The following is a 19,808-nucleotide window of genomic DNA, read 5'->3' as shown; positions in this document are numbered from 1 at the left end:
GCTTTTGGGCAAACAGAGGGAAGGCAGAGAGGTTTTTTTTGTGTTTGCTTCTTCTCAAATGCTTACAGCTCAAAATAATCTTTATACCAAAGGGGCATATTTTGTGCTGGCATATTCTGCTATCTCTCAGAGGCCACGTGGAAAGAGGGAGAGAGAGAGAGAGAGAGAGAGAGAGAGAGAGAGAGAGAGAGAGAGAGTTGCCCAGCCAGCCCATTTCTTCCAGCCATTCCAGCTAAGCCATCAAATATGTGAATGAAAAAGCCATGTTGGACGTCCAACTAGCTGCTATCTGACAGCAACCACATGAGAGACCCCAAGCAGGAACCACCCAGCTGAGCCCAGTCAACCAGAGAGCCATGAGAGATAATAAATTGTTGTTTTAAGCCATTTAATTAAGTTTTGGGGTTGTCTGTTACGTAGCAATCGATAACTGGGATATAGAATGATTTTGTTTTTTTCATTTTCATGGCAGGCTTATCGAGTCAGTTAGTGTAGAATTTCATGAGACATTTAGGCCAAAGTCACTGATGTATGTCAGGACCTATTTCAGTTGATTTGCTGCCCCTTACCCAAGGCACATTGCTCTAGAAAGTGCACTTCAAGGGGGCACTGGGAAGAAAAGGACTGGTGAATCAACGCCAGAAGAGAAGGAGGACGAAAAACATTTTCTTTTAGGCTATGTTTTTGTCACTTTCATAAATGATTGCTCTGGACAATTGCACAAGTTATGGTTTTTCAAAGGGCAGATCTATTCTTATTTTTCTCAGAATGTATTGAAGTTCTCTTGTGGTTTAATTTGTGGCCAGTTAGAACTACTCTGTTAATTATCCGTATTGTGGTAATCATTTCATGATGTATGCAAGTCAAATCATTATGCTGCACACCTTAAACTTACACAGTGCTGGTTATCAATTATATCTCAACAAAACTGGAGGAAAAACAAACACCCCCCACCCCCAAACAGAGTGCATTTCTTGTAGACAGAAAAAAAAAAAAAAAAGGAAAGCATCCTTGAGTGTACTGTGTTTAGCATTGTCACAAAAGTTCTGCCAGGGCTAGTGGATCTTAGCAAGATCTGTTCAACGTAACCTGTGTTTTCAGCATCACAAAAAATTCCCCACCAGGGCTTCTCTGGTGGCGCAGTGGTTAAGAATCCACCTGCCAAGGCAGGGGACACGGGTTTGAGCCCTGGTCTGGGAAGATCCCACATGCCGTGGAGCAACTAAGCCCTTGCACCACAACTACTGAGCCTGCGCTGTAGAGCCTGAGAGCCACAGTTACTGAAGCCCGTGCTCCGCAACAAGTGAAGCCACCTCAATGAGAAGCCCCAGCACGGCAACGCCCGACACGCAGCAATGAAGACCCAACGCAGCCAAAAATAAATAAATAAAATAAATAAATTTATTTTAAAAAATTCTCCACCAATCTTGCTTCTTTTTTGAAGCGTCAGGGAAAATGTTGATGCCAGTATTCAGCCGACAGTATGGAATTCTAAGCTAGAGGTTGGCATGTGACCTACTAGCCGGCATTTTTCACCCGGGTGTGTACGCTCATGCCCTTCCAGATCTGAGAATCCCTCATCTTTTCTGGGCCACTGTTCACTGCCTTCATACGGGACAGGAGAAAGCCAGGTCTTTCTCTTGCTTTTTTTTTTTTTAATTTCTAAGGCCATTTTAGATCAATGAAACATATATGTCTCATGTTTTGATTCTCCGTCAAAAACAGACTGAAAAGAAACACTAATTTATCGGACAGCATGTCCCATGTTAATTTTGTTTTTTAACCTCCTTGGTGGCCATGGATTATTTCGAGAATATGATGAACGCTGTGGATCCTCTCCCCCTACTGCCGCACAGCAGGGTCTGTTCTGCGCCTCATCTTACTGGCCCCATCGGCAGTATTTTGCACAGTCGATCGCTCCCTCCACTCTCAGTTCTCGGGTCAGGGCCGCGCCCCCAGCGCCACCCCCTTGCTGACCTCAGTTGACTCCACCTCTGGGATGGGGCCAGAATCGCCGAGCGAGGGAGGAGTCGCCTGGAGACAGCGGGCTCGGCCGCGGACGAACCCGGAACACAGTTAGCAGCCCCTGTTGTTAGCCGGCGCACGAACGAGAGGAGCGCGTCGGCTTGGGGAACGGAAGCGGGAGCGGGGGGGCGTGTTAGAGGACGCGTCGTCGCCCCTGTGTGCCCAGTTCTGTTTGTTTCTCTGCGATGTTTCCGAGGGTGTCGGCTCTCCTTCCTCTTCGCCCCCTTTCCCGCCTCTCTTTGTGCTCCGGAGACCCAGAGGTATCGGCGGCCGCCGTCGTGCTACTCGCTTCTCCGCATGGATCTGTCAGGTACCGCGTTGCAGCGCTGTTGGCCCGGCAGGTCTTCAGGCAACCCCTGTCCCCGCTCCTGCACATTCAGTTCTCTTTCTCCGGCTTCCCGGAGTCCGTGTTATGATCCGCGGGATCTTAGAAGCCGTCACTTTAAATCTGAGCAAAGGGAAATCCCAGAAAGATAAAATGACTTGCCCAAGGTCATGGTGACAGGCCTGGTCCGCCTGTGCTCTTTCTGCTACATACCGTGCCTCATCTCTCTTGCCACTTCTCCCCTCATTTTATCCAGGTTCCAGAAATCGAAGTTGTTTTATTTTTTAATTCTTTTTAAATTTTTTGCCTCCCAAGTCTGTGATGGTTTCATTTTTACCTTCATTATTGAAAACGCTTACCGTGTGCCAGCCCTGGGGTTAAGCCCCGAGTAACACAGTCCTGCCGTCGCCGAGCTTAGAGTTCCACCACATAGGCAATTCAAGTGTAGTGGAGTAATCGCTGAGATAGTGTAGGTAGCGCAGAGTGCCGCAGAATTCATTGAACTGGTAATTGCTGGGTGAGCAAATCGAGACGCCTGACCATTGCAGGAGAGGTTCAGAGTATCCCTTTGGGAAAAGAAGCCTGATCAAATCTAAAGGGGGCCCAAGGGTTGGAGTTAGCCAGGCAAGAAGAAGATTTGCAGCATACTTGGTGTTGGTATTTATTCTCTGAGAACTCTCATGATTATGAAAACTTAATTCTCCTGCATATATATTCCATGCAGATCAGTTGGGGGCCCTTTTGGTTAAGTATAGCCCTGAAGCAGGTTAGGAGCCATGGGGATGGGAAGAAGTAGCTGGATGGAAAAGAATTCACAGGTGAAATTGCTGGGATGTGATATATGATGAGGTAAGGGTAGGGCAGTCCGAGCAAAGATTTCAGCTGGCTGCTTGGCAGGATTAGGGTACCATTAATGTTAACAGAAGAATGAGGACCAGCTTTGAGAAGGCTTTTAAAATATGTCATAGTTTTTAGAATAGAAAAGTAGCTATTTATGGTAAGAGGCCCCTTCAGTACAGAAGAGTGAAAAATGGAAAGTCAGTCGGAGAGGCAAGCTCTTGAATGTGGTCTTGGATGTGCTGCATTTGAAGTGCTGATGAGGTGCTGTCAGTGGAAACAAGCCCAGGTGGGGGTTAGGGCTAGAGTTTTATTACTTTAGTGTTATGGAGTTACTTCCTTATACATGATTTTCCTGGTATAAATATAGGTTACTTTCTGTAGCACTAGAGCAGTCTTGGAAGGAAACATTGAAGTACGGGTTATATGTGAGATTCTTTCTCCTGATTGCCACCTTTCTGTTATAATACCTTTAGTATTATTTTAACTTTCACATGTAAAATAATAGAGCATTTTCCTAAATTCAGTGGTACCACATATTGAATATTATAATGTGTCCGTGTACTGATTTGTTTTTAATAAATTTATTTATTTATTTATGGCTGTGTTATTTATGGTTTTGTTGCTACACGCAGGCTTTCTCTGGTTGCGGCGAGCGGGGGCTACTCTTCGTTGCGGTGCACAGACTTCTCTTTGCCGGGACTTCTCTTGTTGTGGTGCACAGGCTTCAGTAGTTGTGGCTCATGGGCTCAGTAGTTGTGGCTCACGGGCTCAGTAGTTGTGGCACACAGGCTTTAGAGCGCAGGTTCAGTAGTTGTGGTGCATGAGCTTGGTTGCTCTGCGGCATGTGGGATCTTCCCGGACCAGGGCTCGAACCCGTGTCCCCTGCATTGGCAGGCGGATTCTTAACCACTGTGCCACCAGGGAAGTCCCCTGTGTACTGATTATAAGGATATTGGTTAAGCAGTTGGTTTTCATTCTGATTTTTAAGTGTCTGATGTGTTAGCCTCTGACATTTTTATGAGCAGATCAAATAGTTTGTTTCAGCGTTTTTGGAAATAGCCATTTCTCTTTTCATTAAAGCCTCCCTCATCTGGCACTACCACTTACTAGCTTCGAGAACTTGAGATACTATTTAACCCAGGGTCTGATGCAGGTTCTTGAGATCAGTTGCACCAGAATCACCTGAGGTCTTGATTAAATTCAGATCTTTGGGCCTGATTCCAAACTTACCAACTGAGAATCTCAGGAATCCATGTTTTAAATAAGTTCCCCAGGTGATTCATATAACCTCTGAAGGTTAAGAACCACTAATTTAACCTTTTTGAGCAGCAGTTTCTTCTGTAATATGGGAATAATAAAACCTGTTCTGTAAGAGTGTAAGGATTAAATGGCATGTGTAACATAGCTACTCAGATGTGGGCCTCTGATGGGCAGCATCAGCATTACTTGGGAACTTGTTAGAAATGCAGACTCTGAGTTCCTCCCCAAAGCTACTGAGTCAGAATTCCTTGGTGGAACCAAAGAATCTGTGTTTCAGCAAGTCCTTTAGGTAGTTATTATGCGTATTAAAGTTTGAGAGAAAGTGCTCTAGCTTGTTAGCTAAATGAAATAGGCACCATGAAATTTCTATTTACTAAGGCATCATCAATGCCTAGTATAGTGCCCAGCGCAGAGTAGATATTCATTATATTTAATAAATGACTTTTTGTACTTTATACCCTCTTACTGAAACTAACACATTCATTAGTTTTTAAAGTTCTTCAACATTAACTATCAAAAGGTTCTTAATGCCACAAAGTAAAGTTAGATATTTGGGTTCCTTAGAATTGGGAAGTCTTTTTTTGCATGAGTTTGAAATAGATGTGATTGTTTGTGTTGTTCATTTTCACAAATAAATCTAAAGAAGAAAGCAGAATGACAACTCTAGCCACTGAATGTTCTTTTTTCCTGTTCCAGTTTAGCTTAGTTTACAGATAGTGATCAGTTAAATGGCATGGAGCTCAATGAGAAAGTTGAATAGATTAGAATCACACCCAGGAATTTGTTTGAAGAAAGTAACCTTTTTTTTACTGATAGAAATTTCTTTATTTTCATATTGTTTAATTGTGACGTTTTATAGAGGTCTTATATCATGTTAAGAGCAAGGACTTGGCAGTCTGTCAGTTTGGGGTTTGAGAATAATACGTTGAAATTTATTAACCATGTCAGTGTTTCACAACTTTTTTAATGTCATGGAACATAGACAATGATATTTGTACCAGACCTTGAGATAAATGGGAGGCAGCAACAGACAGGTGCACCAGCGGCCCTGCTCCTCACCCAGCCACTTCAAGGACCAGGTGGTCAGTATCTCAGCACACCTGTAACTCATTTGTGCTCACCAGCGGGTCTTAGGCCTTAGTGAGCTCTGAGCTACATGACCTTGGCTAAGTTACTCCTCTGGTTTCCAGTTCCCTTATCTGCAAAATGGGGATAATACCTACCTTTTGGAGTTGATGTGGGTATGAGAAAATGTACATAAAATGCTGCACAAGACTAGGCACATAGTATATGTTCAGTAAATGTTAAATTGCTGTCCTTACAGTTGCTGATAACAGTAATAAGCAAAAGGGAAGGGTTTAATTGAAAAAATTTTAAACACATAGAAGCAGCATTTTGAGTCCTGTATTATTTTGCAGTGTTTTTTTGTTTTCTTTAATCTTTTCAGGACAAAAAATAATATCGAAAGATATTTTGGCACTAACAGCGTGATCTATAGCAAGAAAGATGAGCAGTCTGTTCCAACCCGTGAGATTTCCAAGGAGACAGAGAGCCAACACAATGTAAAGGAGAATACGAAAAAAGACTTGGTAAATATTCTTAAGGGAATGAAAGTTGAATTAAGCTCAGTAAATGTGCAAACAACAAAGCCACCCAACAGAAGACAACTTAAAAGTTTGGAGGCTTCAACTGTCAGACTTCAGAATGCTCCAGAAGATGCCCCCCAAAAGAGGTAAATTGAATTGCAATTTGAATGTTTTTCTTTGAAAGTAATTTTTGAAACTCCAGTCTTTTTCTTTTAGAAAAAAAAATTTTTTTAATTAGAGAACATTGGAGATACAGAGTTAATGAAGACTAAATATTAGTTTGTAAACACAGAGACTAATATTAAATGAGAAATACTGTTATTCTATATTTAAATAAGTGGATATCTGTATGGAGTCTAGAGAGAGGGAAAGAGTAGTGATCTAATTGAGAATTCCACATTCTCTTACATATGCATCACTTTTTTTTTTTTTTTTTTGCGGTACGCGGGCCTCTCACTGTTGTGGCCTCTCCCGTTGCGGAGCACAGGCTCCAGACGCGCAGGCTCAGCGGCCATGGCCCACGGGCCCAGCCGCTCCGCGGCATGTGGGATCCTCCCGGACCGGGGCACGAACCCGTGTCCCCTACATTGGCAGGCAGACTCTCAACCACTGCACCACCAGGAAAGCCCTTCATCAGTTATTAACTGCATTTAATTGCTTCTTTAAGCTGTTAATTAACAAATTATTTACATCCTGATTTGAAGGTTGCTTTGTGTCTCTGAAGGACTTCTTTATTTGAAATTTCATTAAAAAAAATTCCACCTAGGATAGAATTTTGTCATGTTAATTACAGCTGTTTTATATTACTTCCTTTGACCAGTAATTATCAGGGCTTTCAGCTTACGTGGTTTCCTCAAAGTATTGTAATTACTTGTGCTTGTCAAAAGAGTATAATATTTTACTGATTCTAAGTGCAATCAGTGATATTTTAGCATTGTGTTGTAGTTTAAATGGCAGTATTTTGTTTTAGTGATATATAAATAATGATTACACCAGTGACATAGTCAATTCAAGTAGTAAGAAATGTGGCTTTAAGATCCCCATCTCTGACTTCTCTTAGCAGAATAAACAGATAGTATAGGTTTCTATTCCCAGAATGACTTAACATTTTAACAGAACTGCTTAGTTTCTACATTGTATCATATTGTATCTAAACTACCACTGGAAAGCATAATTGGGTGGTAGAGAGTAAGCTAATTCAAACAGGAAGTGCCCATGTTAAGTACCTTCTCCTCCTCCTTTTTAGAAACAATATAAAACAAATAAAAAATATATACATACGTAATTAGGTAATACTCCCACACACTTTATAATTACTTATGAAGTGTAAGGTTTTTTTCCCAGCTTCCAGACCTGTTTATGATTCATTTTGCTTTTTTTTATAATTATACAATTTAATTAACTATTAATGAAGTGGTTAAAATGAGTTGATTGCTTTGCAAAGCCTCAGTAAAGGTAATTTTTAAAGTTGCTTTCCAATTAGGTATGAATGAGACAAGCATAAAAGTCCAGGAAAATTCTGCACTCAGACTGCTTTGTAAGCGTTTTAAGTTCTTGCTCCATGTTTCCACTTTAAAGAAACCAAAATTGGCAATATTGGAGGATGTACTATGGGTGTAGTATACATATAAGAGATGTATCGATACCTTGGAACGTCTGTCAGTGGTCCTGTGTTCAAAGAAGAGGCTTTGATCCTATATCAAAAGATCGGTGAATGAGATACATTTATTTTGAGTTTTCAAAAATGTATCTTTTAATGATTCCCACCCCCCTCCAGTCTGCTTTTTTTTTTTAAGGAATCCCAGTTGCAGAGAATTTGGTTCGTCATCGTCTTTGATTCATGATGTACTGTCATCATTGCCCCGCGCATGGCCCGCTTTTAGCTCGTTTATTTGTATTATATGTCGAACACCCTCCCCTATGTTGATAGTTACAATGGATGCATAACAATTGCCCCCAAATTCAGCAGCATAAAACAGCCTTTTTTCATGCTCACCGATTCTGTGGGTCAGCAGTTTGGACGGAGTACAGTAGAGAAGGCTCACCTCTGCTCTGTGATGTCTGGGGCCTCAGCTGGAAGACTTGGAAGTTTGGGAGCTGGAATCATCTGTGGGTTTGCTCACTCAGGTCTGACAGTTGATGCTGGCTGTTAGCTGACACCTTAGCCAGGACTGTTACAGAGCCACCTATATGTGGCCTGGGCTTCCTCACTGCATGGTGGCTGGGTTCCAAGGGTGAGTGTCCCAAGAGAAAACGAGCCCCTAGGAATTTGTATCGTTTTATGACCTAGCCTTGGAGTCAGACTGGACACCGCCACTCTCATTCCTTTTCCATATTGATTTTTGAAGGGTTCTTGCTTTTTCATCACAGCAACTGCTGGAGAACCATCTTCACAAAGATATGGTGGCATTGAAAGGAATGCGGTAGTCTAATGTTGAAACTGTGAACTACCTTGAGTTAGTAGTTCACACAGTCACTGACAGACATGGCTGATATTTCCCTATGGTACTCCAGGGTGCCTTAGGGCACAGTTTGGGAACCAGGGTCCTGGTCTACATTGAGCTCCCCGTGAGAGGCCCTGGGACCACACCTTTAAGTTTCCTAGAATTCTTGTTGTCTGAAGGGCACTCTAAGGCACCATCTTAAATCTTTCTAAGATCTTAACAGAGGGTTTTACAGTCATGCCCATGGCTTTATCTTTAGACCGTTTTCCTAATGCTGCCCTGGATTTGATCTCTGTACAGAAGCCATTTCTAAATTTTGGCATCATTTGCTATCTGGAGGGGCTAAGAATGACAAATGTTTTCTTTTGATCCCAGCAGGTCTTGGCTCCTTTATGTGGGACAGTTCTTTCTTCTCTCTCCTCTCACATTTTACCATTGGCCACTAAGAAGGCAGGAGGCACCTTCAGTATTCTGTCTGGAAGTTTCCTTGCTAGGTCGTCCAATTCATTGAGCATCTCTCTCATTTGCCATATTACTTCAAGCAATAATGTCACTAAACAAAGGCCCCCTTTCCTCCAGCTTCCAGTAACGTTGATTTTCCTATAGTTCTCACGCGGCCGCCAGGCTCTAACAGTCTCTTTGAGGCCCGAAGCTTTCTCTAACACTTGCCTCAGGATCTCTCCGGTTTCCCCCCTCTGCCAGTACCCAAAACTCTCCCATACATTTTAGGTTTTTTTGTTTTTGTTTTATAACAGCAGCGCCCAAGCTCCAGGCTCCAAAATCTGTTCCAGTTATCTATCGCTGCATAACAAACCATCCCAAGGCTTGGGGGCAGCATCTCTCTGCAGTTTGGGCAAAGAGCTGCACATAGTTGTGTCTGCTCCACTCAGCGTCAGCAAGGCAGCTTCAAAGCTGGCATCTGGAATTCTCTGAAAGCTTGCCCACGCACAGTACCTTCCAGCGCTTGATGCTGCCTATTGGCTGAGACCATATTTGGGGCTCTTGGCCAGAACACTTACCCAGGGCCTCTCCAAGTGGCCTGGGCTTCTTCACAACCAGAGAGCTGGGGTCCATGGACACACATCTCAAGAGACATCCCAACAAAAGTCGTGTCACATTATGTGGCCTAGCCTCACAAGTCACAGGGCATCATTTCTCTCTCATTCTGTTCATTGAGGCAGTCACGAAGTCTCCCCTGGTTTCAGGGGGAGGGAAAATTGCCTCTCTAGATGGGCTTGTAGCAAGGTTTTGGAAGAGCTTGTGGGACCAGAAACACTGCTGTCTCTGTTTTATGAAAGTATCTGCCACAGCCGTTAACCTGATTACTGTAGTTGTCAGCTGTATCGAAGGCAACATTATCATGATAAAATCGACCCCCTGAATAACTGATTGCATCTGGATTGGGCGAACTATGCGTACAGTATGGTTCAGTGTACTTAGGGCTTCCTTGAGCGCAGTTACTCTTGTAACTGCGTGTCCTTTGTAGGGACCACAGATACTCTGCCTGTGGCCTTGTTACAAGAGATACTGGTTCCTGTGGGGCGCTAAGCTCCCGCGCCTGCGCGATATGGGTCTCCTATCCTAACTCCTGGATGGCTGTGTGACGTGTCACCCGCGAGTGCTGCAGGGACTCCCCGAGAGGGACACCTGAGGCTGCCCTGCCAGCCTGCTGTGGTTCTGCCCTTTACCTTTCTGAGTAGTCCGGGCCAGGCACGTCAGTGGTAGACTTGTGAGTCTGCATGTATTGTGAAACCTTACAAGACCCCTGGTGGGTGCAGTGATAACCATAGTTTCTAGCTCCTCCTTTAAGTAACATTCTCTTAACCAAGCAACTACCTGCTCTGATTTCAGCTACCTATTCATTAAGGTCCCCTTTCCTCCAGCTTCCAGTAACATTGATTTTCCTACAGCCCTCACTCTCAGCGTCCTTGAGCGTTTCCAGGCTCTGACAGTCTCTTTGAGGCCCAGCTTCAGGGATGTGGGAACTTTGATTTGCAAGTTAGACATCATTTCCTAAGGTAGAAAGCCAGGTGCAGTAAAACAGTAATTCAGATCCCACTCATTGAGGTGGCAATTTTCAGTGATGTAAAAAATGTAAATAACTTTTTATATCTGGCATATTTTTCTCCTAACTTACCCTAATTTACTGAAGAACAGCTTTTTTTTTTTTTTAGCTTATGGAAAGTTTAAAACATAAACAAAATCGTATGATGTTTTGATAATTATCAAATCTTGCCATTCTTGTCATCTATACCTTCACCCACTTTCCATCTCCCACGTGGTGATTTTATGTTTTTTTTTTTCCAGGTAAAATTTACATACGTTAAAGTGTACAAATCTTAGCTGTAGGAGTTTGGCAAATTGATGTGCCCATGTAACCCACACACTTTCCAAGATGCAGAGCATTTCCCATCTTCACCTTCCCCATCAGTAACCTTCTGTACTGAGGCAGCCACTGTTCTGATTTTTTTTCACCTTAATTTGGCCTCTTCTAGAACTCGATATAAGTGGAATCATACCATATATACTTTTTCTAATCCAGCTTCTTTCATTCAGTTTCATACATGTTGTGGAGTGAGCGGAGTACTGTTCCATTGCATGGATATATCACTGTTTATCTGTTCTGATGATAGACCTTTGGGTTGTTTCCAATTTGAGATATTACCGTTAAAGCTTGTATAAACAGGTTTAACCACTTTTATATTTGCTTGCAGCCTGTATTGTTTTTGAAATAAAATGGCATCTAACTTAAAAATCCACTAATTTATCACTTTCGAGGCTGATCCCTCATTCCTCCACCTTAATCTGTTGCTCTGAGTTAGTATTGTGCTTCATTAAGGATCCATTAACTTTAACTTTCAATATTGTAACATTTTTATAAAACCGACACCTAGTGTTTAAGAATTCTTTTTTAAAAAAAAATTTTAGTGAAGTATAGTTGATTTACAATGCTGTGTTAAGAATTCTTGATTTTGTCAGAAATTGAATTGAATGATACTTTTTGAAGGACAAAAAGTTTTCTCCCAAGAAATCATTTTACTTTCCACTGAAGTAATGCCTCTTTTCTCTCATTTGTTTTCCATGTTCTCTCTCAGAAGTGAGTCCCTGAGCCCGGAGTTGGTGGCGGCTGCCTCCGCGGTTGCAGACGCTCTCCCTTTTGACAAGCAGATGACCAAGTCAGATCTGCTGAAGCAGCTCCAGCAGCACGAGGAAGTCTCGAGGGCACAGAAGGATGGAGAGAGACCTAAAATTAGGTTGGTGAATCCAATAGCTGTGTCAGTGATGCTGATATGTCAAAATAGGCTGGCTTCATGTGAGTGATGAGCTACATTACATAATATATTCATTTATATATAAAATATGCCTCATAAGTATTAGCAGTTTGATTTCTTTTAAAACTCGTGTGTTAAGTAAGATTTCAGTTTTAAAAGACCAATTGAATGATTAAACTTCTTTTGAGAAGTTACATAATTTCTTGTCCCTGAAAAAGAAGTGGTAAATTCAGTAATGTTATTTAAAATAAAGAAATAAATAATAGAATAAGACAATTTCTCTGAGAAGTTTTTCTTTTAGTTAAATAATATGCTGGTTTTATGCACAATATGATCATGCATTTTATTTGTCTTTGAACAAATGCAAGGCAATAAATAAATATGGCTAAATCTCAACTTTAATACAGGTTTTTAATCTAGATGCTAGGTATACAGATATTGATATCTACTTGTCTGAATGTTTGACAGTTTTTCATGAGGGATACTTTTAATTATGTTTTAAATGAACATTTCTGAAGAACATCTTTAAAAGAGAGAAAGCCACATCAATCTTAGTGGTCTGTGGTATTAATAGGCAACATATAATTTTTTATTTAAACATGACTTTTTGTTCAGTATTAGTGCATAGAAGTGAAGTAAGAATTAAGTGATATGAATCTCATGTTTAAGAAAGTTTATCACTCAAAAAAAAAAAGAAAGTTTATTACTCTTCTGTAGCTACAATTTCTAACACACTTGACCTTTTTCTTATTTCAGTTTCACTGACATCATATCAGATATGAAAGTTGCCAGATCTGCCACAGTGAGAGTTAGCACAAGACCAGTGCATCAGATTCAGTTTGATGAAGGGACTGATGATTTTGTTGGCCAAGCGAAGCCTGCTGATCTGAGAAGAAGGTATTCAGGCTCTGCAGTCAGTTTGGTTTTGTTTGTTGAACTGTAGATTTACTTTGTTGCTGTGCATATTGTTGCTGTTGGGTGTCTGAGCGTCACGGCTGCATTTATATCTGTCTCCTTACTCTCCACGTCCCATTTCCTAGAGAGGGAAAGATGTACTGGGTTTAGCAGCCCTACATTTTTCTATATCGTAAATCAGAATGGGCCCTGCCTCACATTTACCCACGGTGAATAAAGGTCTCCTGATTTAGAGTAAGTGGAGCTGACTGAATTCTGAACAAATGAATGTTTTGTGAGAAACACTATTTTCCATTCTGATGTGTGCCTAACAGTGTAGATTCATGTACTCTCTCTATCTCTATATATAATCATCTTTCTTCATACCTTAGAGAAATAACCCACCATCAGAAAAAGAAAGAAGATCCATTATAATACCTTAAAGTAGTAGATTATTTGTGGCAATCTGAATTTGGTAATTTGCAGTTCTTAAAGATGCTAAGCCATGCGTTACATAGTTTTTTGGTTGTGTTTTTATACATTTATTTATTTTATTTATTTTTGGCTGCGTTGGGTCTTTGTTGCTGCACACGGGCTTTCTCTAGTTGTGGTGAGCAGGGGCAAGTCTTCGTTGCGGTGCACGGGCTTCTCATTGCAACGGCTTCTCGTAGCAGAGCACAGGCTCTAGGTATGCGGGCGTCAGTAGTTGTGGCACAGGGGCTCAGCAGTTGTGGCTCGCAGGCTCTAGAGCGCGGGCTCAGTAGTTGTGGCGCACGGGCTTAGTTGCTCCACGGCATGTGGGATCTTCCCTGACCAGGGCGCAAACCCGTGTCCCCTGCATTGGAGGCGGATTCTTAACCACCGTGCCACCAGGGAAGTCCTAGGCCGCTTTTTAATGCAGTCATTATATGCATATAAACCCCCTGCCTACTTTTTCAGCTTCTTCCTCACCACCTTCTAATTTTTGATGACAGCTTGAATCATTAAAAATTAATCTAGGGCTTCCCTGGTGGCACAGTGGTTGAAAGTACGCCTACCGATGCAGGGGACACGGGTTCGTGCCCCGGTCCGGGAAGATCCCACATGCCGTGGAGCGGCTGGGCCCGTGAGCCGTGGCTGCTGAGCCTGCACGTCCGGAGCCTGTGCTCCGCAACGGGAGAGGCCACAACGGTGAGAGGCCTGCGTACCGAAAAAAAAAAAATCAGTCTATAATATAACATTCTGATGTAGTTGCATGGCATCATTTCAAAGAAGACTGATTTAAAGAAGACTAAAGTTAAATATTTTGGGACAATATTTCTTGGTTTGTTTTTTTAACAAATTTAATGCCTTTTCTATCTTATTTATTTATTTTTGGCTGCGTTGGGTCTTCATTGCTGCACATGGGCTTTCTCTAGTTGCGGCAAGCGGGGGGCTAACTTTGTTGTGGAGCGCGGGCTTCTCATTGTGGTGGCTTCTCATTGCAGAGCACAGGCTCTAGGCGCACAGCCTTCAGTAGTTGTGGCACGTGGGCTCAGTAGTTGTGGCTTGTGGGCTCTAGAGCACAGGCTCAGTAGTTGTGGCGCACGGGCTTAGCTGCTCCGCAGCATGTGCGGCCTTCCCAGACCAGGGATGGAACCCGTGTCCCCTGCATTGGCAGGCGGATTCTTAACCACTGCACCACCAGGGAAGTCCCAGGGCAATATTTAATAAGTTAAACTCCAAGTACACATTCTGCTTTATTCAATGTCATAGATATAAATATCACTTTAAATTAGTAATTCAAATAATCTTCCGAAGTCACTATAACCCCTGAACTTCCTTTGTTAACTGCTGACCATCTTTTCCAATCTTCCTGTACAAATTAATAATCTAACACCCAGAAGGAGCTAACTCAGGTTCCTGAGATTATACATAGAACAAAACCCATGGAATACACAACACACAGAAGACATTCTGTAAGCACCTCCTGCTATGAAGTTCAGTTAGTGTTTGTCAGACCATGCTAAATATTTGGTTCCCCTCCCCAACTGTCACTTTATAGGCTTGAAGGAGAGAAAGAACAGAAACTTTATGTAAGTACAGACAGCTTTCTATTATAAAATAACTGTGGGGCTTCCCTGGTGGCACAGTGGTTAAGAATCCACCTGCCAGAGCTTCCCATGGCCTCTCACTGTTGTGGCCTCTCCCGTTGTGGAGCACAGGCTCCGGACGCGCAGGCTCAGCGGCCATGGCTCACGGGCCCAGCCGCTCCGCGGCATGTGGGATCTTCCCAGACTGGGGCACGAACCCGTGTTCCCTGCATCGGCAGGCGGACTCTCAACCACTGCGCCATCAGGGAAGCCCCTGTGCAATCTTTTATAATTATAATTTATAATTAAGCAGGCAGTGTTTTTTACCCTTAAACTAAGACAAATGTTGACTTCAACAACTTCTAACTTAGCATATTTTAGTAGCTTTCCACAATGTCAGGTTTTCTAAAACCTTAATATGAAATGGATCAAATAAAGATTGTGGCAAATTAAGCTGATCTTTTCAATTAGGTATTTTGGTAGTTAAATTGTTGTAACTTCTTTGTTGTATTATGATGCAGAAATTCAGGTGAACTTGTTCCTGTTTTTAGTTATCAGTCCTAAAGACGTGGCAATTTAGTTAAAATGTCTGGTGTGGGGCAGCAGAATTATTTTTAATTTTTACGTTGAATATTTCAGATAAAATTTTCTTCTCATAAACAATTTATTGTTGACTGTGTATAAAATATTCATTAAAATAATTTTTTTCTTTTTCAGTTTTAGGAAAAATATATTCAAGGGGAAGAGGCTTAATATTTTTGAGCTTAAGGCAGTTACTGAAGAGGCACCTGAAACAGGTTTGTTAAGAAAATAACACTATTTCTCAGGTGTAAACATTCCATCTTTGGAAAATGTCCTTCATGTTTTGATTGCGTAATCATCAGGTATTTTAATATTCCATCCTGTCCTTGACCTGGATCTTTCTTATTAGCGTAGTTGTTGACATGTTAGTGTTGGTCAGATTTCTCCCTTGAAATGCTGCAGCCCGTGAGGCAATGGGAGGTAAGTACCATCAGCCACATGAATCCAGAGCTATAGATTGGCTGCTAATTTGGGTTAGAACGTTAATGATCACCTACTATTTGCAACACACCTTTGTACTATTATGTAAAGATAAATTGTGGTGTCTGCCCTAAGGCAGCTTACTATCTAGAAGAGGAGATAGCACTTATAGGTGCTAATTTATTGAAGTGATTTAGAGATTATTTAGGAGATGGGAAGGAGAGCATTCAGGGAATATATTTAGCAGACTTGTAGTGTTTTTTTCTTAACACACAGTTAGTGTTTGTTCTCTGTTCTTCCCCCTTTCTTCTTTCGGCAAGAAGTCAAATCCTTCACAGTCACCATTTTAAGCCTAATTAAAAGAGAAATAAGTGTCCTCTTGCTTGACATTAAATTTGTTTTACTGATAACTTAAAATAAATGAAGAAACTCCATACAAATGGTCTTAGCTTATAAGTGACTTTCATTTCTAAGGATTATCAGTTAACTTTTTGGACCTTGGTAGAAATAATTTTATTTTTGATATTTAAGTTTCTAGGCCATCTTCCAGTGGCTCATTTAATCTTTCAGTTACTTATAAAAACATCTGATTTTCCCACTATTCAATAAACTCCTTGATATTAGGGTCTGGGTCTCACTGATTTTTGTATACCCAATAGCCCCTAGCCAAGTGGCTTACAAATAATAGGAATCCGTTATCTTAAATCCTTTTTTAAACAAATTGAGCTATAAAATAAATATCCATGGAGGAAAGGCATTAATTCAATCACTGTTCATTTAAGCTGAAGATGAAGCTAAGAGAACAACCCCCCCTTCTTGTACTGTGACAACTGCATTCTGTCTTCTATGATTGATGAAAAGGAAATGCAAAATGCACAGGCGTGGAGAATGGATCACCTCTCCCCTGTTGAAGTGGCAACTCTTTTTTTTTGGGCCACACCGCCCAGCTTGTGGGGATCTTAGTTCCCGGACCAGGGATTGAACCCTGGCCACTGCCGTGAATCTTAACCACTGGACCACCAGGGAATTCCTGAAGTGGCAACTCTTAAGCTTGCCCCCAAAGGGGAATTTTTTGTCAGGGCAGCTGCTAAGGTTCACCTAATGAACAGCCAGAAGAGGTGATGGGTTCTTGAAGGAGCCAGCTTGCTTTTTTAAAAAGTAAATTTATTTATTTATTTATTTATTTATCTTTGGCTGCTTTGGGTCTTTGTTTCTGCACGCGGGTTTCTCTAGTTGCAGCAAGTGGTGGCTACTCTTCATTGTGGTGCACAGGCTTCTCACTGCAGTGGCTTCTCTTGTTGCGGAGCACGGGTTCTAGGTGTGCGTGCTTCAGTAGTTGTGGCATGTGGCCTCAGCAGTTGTGGCTCGTGGACTCTAGAGCACAGGCTCAGTAGTTGTGCATGGACTTAGTTGCTCCGCGGCATGTGGGATCTTCCCGGACCAGGGCTCGAACCCGTGTCCCCTTCATTGGTAGGTGGATTCTTAACCACTGTGCCACCAGGGAAGTCCCGATAAGTATATTCTTAACTTCTTAAGAAACTGCCACACTCTTTTATTCAATACAGAGCAGCTGTACCATTACATTTCCACCAGTGATGTTTGGTGGGAATGTGACTCATTCTTTAAAGATGTCTTAAATTTCCAAAACATATAAATGATTGAAACATGTGATATGATGGTGGTAAAAAGCTAACACTATATTACCTTACTCATAGAGTTGGTTGTGAGGATTAAATGAACTAATGTATAAAAAGCATTTAGCACAGAATAAGTGCCCAGTATGCATTAATAGTATTATCATTGTCATTGTTATTGTAATTATGTTAATTTAACTTATTTGGTCTTTATTAGTAGTACATTTGTGACTTATCTTAACAGACTAAAAATAAAGATAAACAGACTGGACTTTAAAGATCTAAATCACATGTTGTATAAAAAATATTCAGTCATAAAAAGATCTGTGAACAGAATAGACATTTCTTTTTTCCTTTCCAATAGAGGGGGCAGTGAGACTAGCGGTTAATTACCTAGCATTGTAGTAAAAACAAAAAGTAAGGCTTACAATTATTGTGGTTGCAGTCTTTATATATTATTTTTGTTTCAATTTTAGCTATCAAAGAGTGACCTTTCATTATATACTGGTTTTTGTTTTGTTGGTTTTGTTTTTTGTGGTTTTTTCGGGGGTGCATTGGGTCTTTGTTGCTGCACGCGGGCTTTCTCTAGTTGCAGTGAGCAGGGGCTACTCTTCGTTGTGGTGCACAGGCTTCTCATTGCGGTGGCCTCTCTTGTTGCAGAGCACAGGCTCTAGGCACGTGGGCTTCAGTAGTTGCAGCGTGTGGGCTCAGTAGTTGTGGCTCATAGGATCTAGAGCGCAAGCTCAGTAGTTGTGGTGCACGGGCTTAGTTGCTTCGAGGCATGTGGAGTCTTCCCAGACCAGGGATCGAACCCGTGTCCCTCTTCATTGGCAGGTGGATTCTTAACCACTGCGCCACCAGGGAAGTCCCTATATACTGTTTAATTATGAGCTTCTAGATCTGAAAATATATTATCAATTCAGAGCTGATAACATTTTTTAAATATAAATTTATTTTATTTATTTATTTTTGGCTGTGTTGGGTCTCCATTGCTGCGCATGGGCTTTCTCTAGTTGTGGCGAGTGGGGGCTACTCTTCGTTGTGGTGTGCAGGCTTCTCATTGTGGTGGCTTTCCTTGGTGTGGAGCATAGGCTCTAGGCATGTGGGCTTCAGTAGCATTGTGGCGGGCAGGCTCAGTAGTTGTGGCACATGGGCTTAGTTGCTCCGTGGCCTGTGGGATCTTCCCGGACCAGGGATCAAACCCGTGTCCCCTGCATTGGCAGGCGGATTCTTAACTACTGTGCCACCAGAGAAGCCCTGATGATAACATTTTTAAAAAGAAAGATATTTATATGGAATTGTGTGTAATTTGGATTTTTTATTCTACAGAGGCAGTACCTTCTCTTTGGGATGTAGAATTTGCTAAGCAGTTAGCGGCAGTCAATGAACAACCCTTTCAGAATGGTTTTGAAGAGATGATCCAATTGACAAAAGAGGGGAAATTGTGGGAGTTCCCAATTAACAATGAAGCAGGTAAGTCTTAATGCCATAGGTTTATAAAACTCAATGATTGAGATTAAATCTGGCAGATGTTCAGTTGTAGGTTTTGGATATTTACCTGAATTTCAAAACTTTGTGTAAACATCTTTGTGATGTCCTAAAAGAAATCTGACAGTGTTTTTTTTAAAAAGAATGCTACGATTTCACTGAATTCTAGTTGTTGGATAAGGAAAATAAAGAAGTAAAATTATATGGCAGAAATGCATCATGAATTTCTGTGACATAGAAGTGTTGAGAACTGCAAATGATGACAGTTTTCTACTTGCTAAAAGCAGGAGATTACCTGGTAAATCTTCTAATACATTAAATACTGGGTATGAGATCATCCTTCAGTTTTGGGGAACATTACAACCTTCAAGTTTTATGCTGGTATCTTTTATTTAAAACGGTTGCATTAATGAGACACAAGTTTCTTGTATTCAAAGCCACTCAAAACAAATAGGTTAGGAGGCTTTGAAATTCTTTGGCTGCATACCTAGGTGCTTTGAGCCAGTAATAAAACATTATCTACTTTCCTGGAGATTTTTCTAGAGGTGTTACATCTTCCTCAATCAAAAGGAAAACTGTATTGCTATGCTGTTTATTTTTTATGGCGCCCGTGATGTCATCAGCTAAACATTTCATTGAATTTTTATTGATGTATTTTCAGTTAGAAGGGATTCATTTACTTTTATGGTAAGATTAAATAGAAATAGCAAACACCTCAGGAAGTCTTAGGAAAATGTAGTCTGTATTTTAACCTTTGTAGTAGTATGCTGCACTGTAATATTTTCATTTTTGATAACCTTTCATTTGTTTGGATTAATAAGTGGAGTGGTAGCTTAAATAGTCTTATATTTTCATAAAGTAATCTTTTGTATAGGAAAACTTTAGGGACTTACAAATCCTTTAGCAAATTCTTAATATTTTATATATTTGTATGATATATTCAGTAATATAGAAATTTGCATTTCATCTATTAAATAATGTGTATTT

General features: G+C 41.2%; 1 protein-coding gene across 2 annotated transcripts in view; it reads left to right on the top strand.

Annotated features, from left to right (window-relative positions):
- Nucleotides 1–2,120: 2,120 nt before the first annotated feature.
- The window catches only part of MRPS31 (mitochondrial ribosomal protein S31), a 29,409-nt gene continuing 11,721 nt past the window's right edge, over nucleotides 2,121–19,808 (top strand). Inside the window, exons 1-6 of one of the 2 annotated variants that reach the window (XM_060129241.1) lie at nucleotides 2,121–2,335; nucleotides 5,898–6,182; nucleotides 11,576–11,734; nucleotides 12,509–12,649; nucleotides 15,415–15,494; nucleotides 18,663–18,806. In XM_060129241.1, coding sequence (XP_059985224.1) covers nucleotides 2,211–2,335; nucleotides 5,898–6,182; nucleotides 11,576–11,734; nucleotides 12,509–12,649; nucleotides 15,415–15,494; nucleotides 18,663–18,806 — 934 coding nt within the window. In that variant the 5' untranslated portion in view covers nucleotides 2,121–2,210. The remainder of the gene's footprint in view (nucleotides 2,336–5,897; nucleotides 6,183–11,575; nucleotides 11,735–12,508; nucleotides 12,650–15,414; nucleotides 15,495–18,662; nucleotides 18,807–19,808) is intronic. The other variant, XM_060129242.1, reaches the window with a different exon arrangement.

The sequence above is a fragment of the Lagenorhynchus albirostris genome, chromosome 18, assembly GCF_949774975.1.
Source record: "Lagenorhynchus albirostris chromosome 18, mLagAlb1.1, whole genome shotgun sequence".
Lineage (NCBI taxonomy): Eukaryota > Metazoa > Chordata > Mammalia > Artiodactyla > Delphinidae > Lagenorhynchus > Lagenorhynchus albirostris.
The sequence above is the reverse complement of the archived record's forward strand: the minus strand, read 5'-3'. Positions and strand labels throughout refer to the sequence as shown.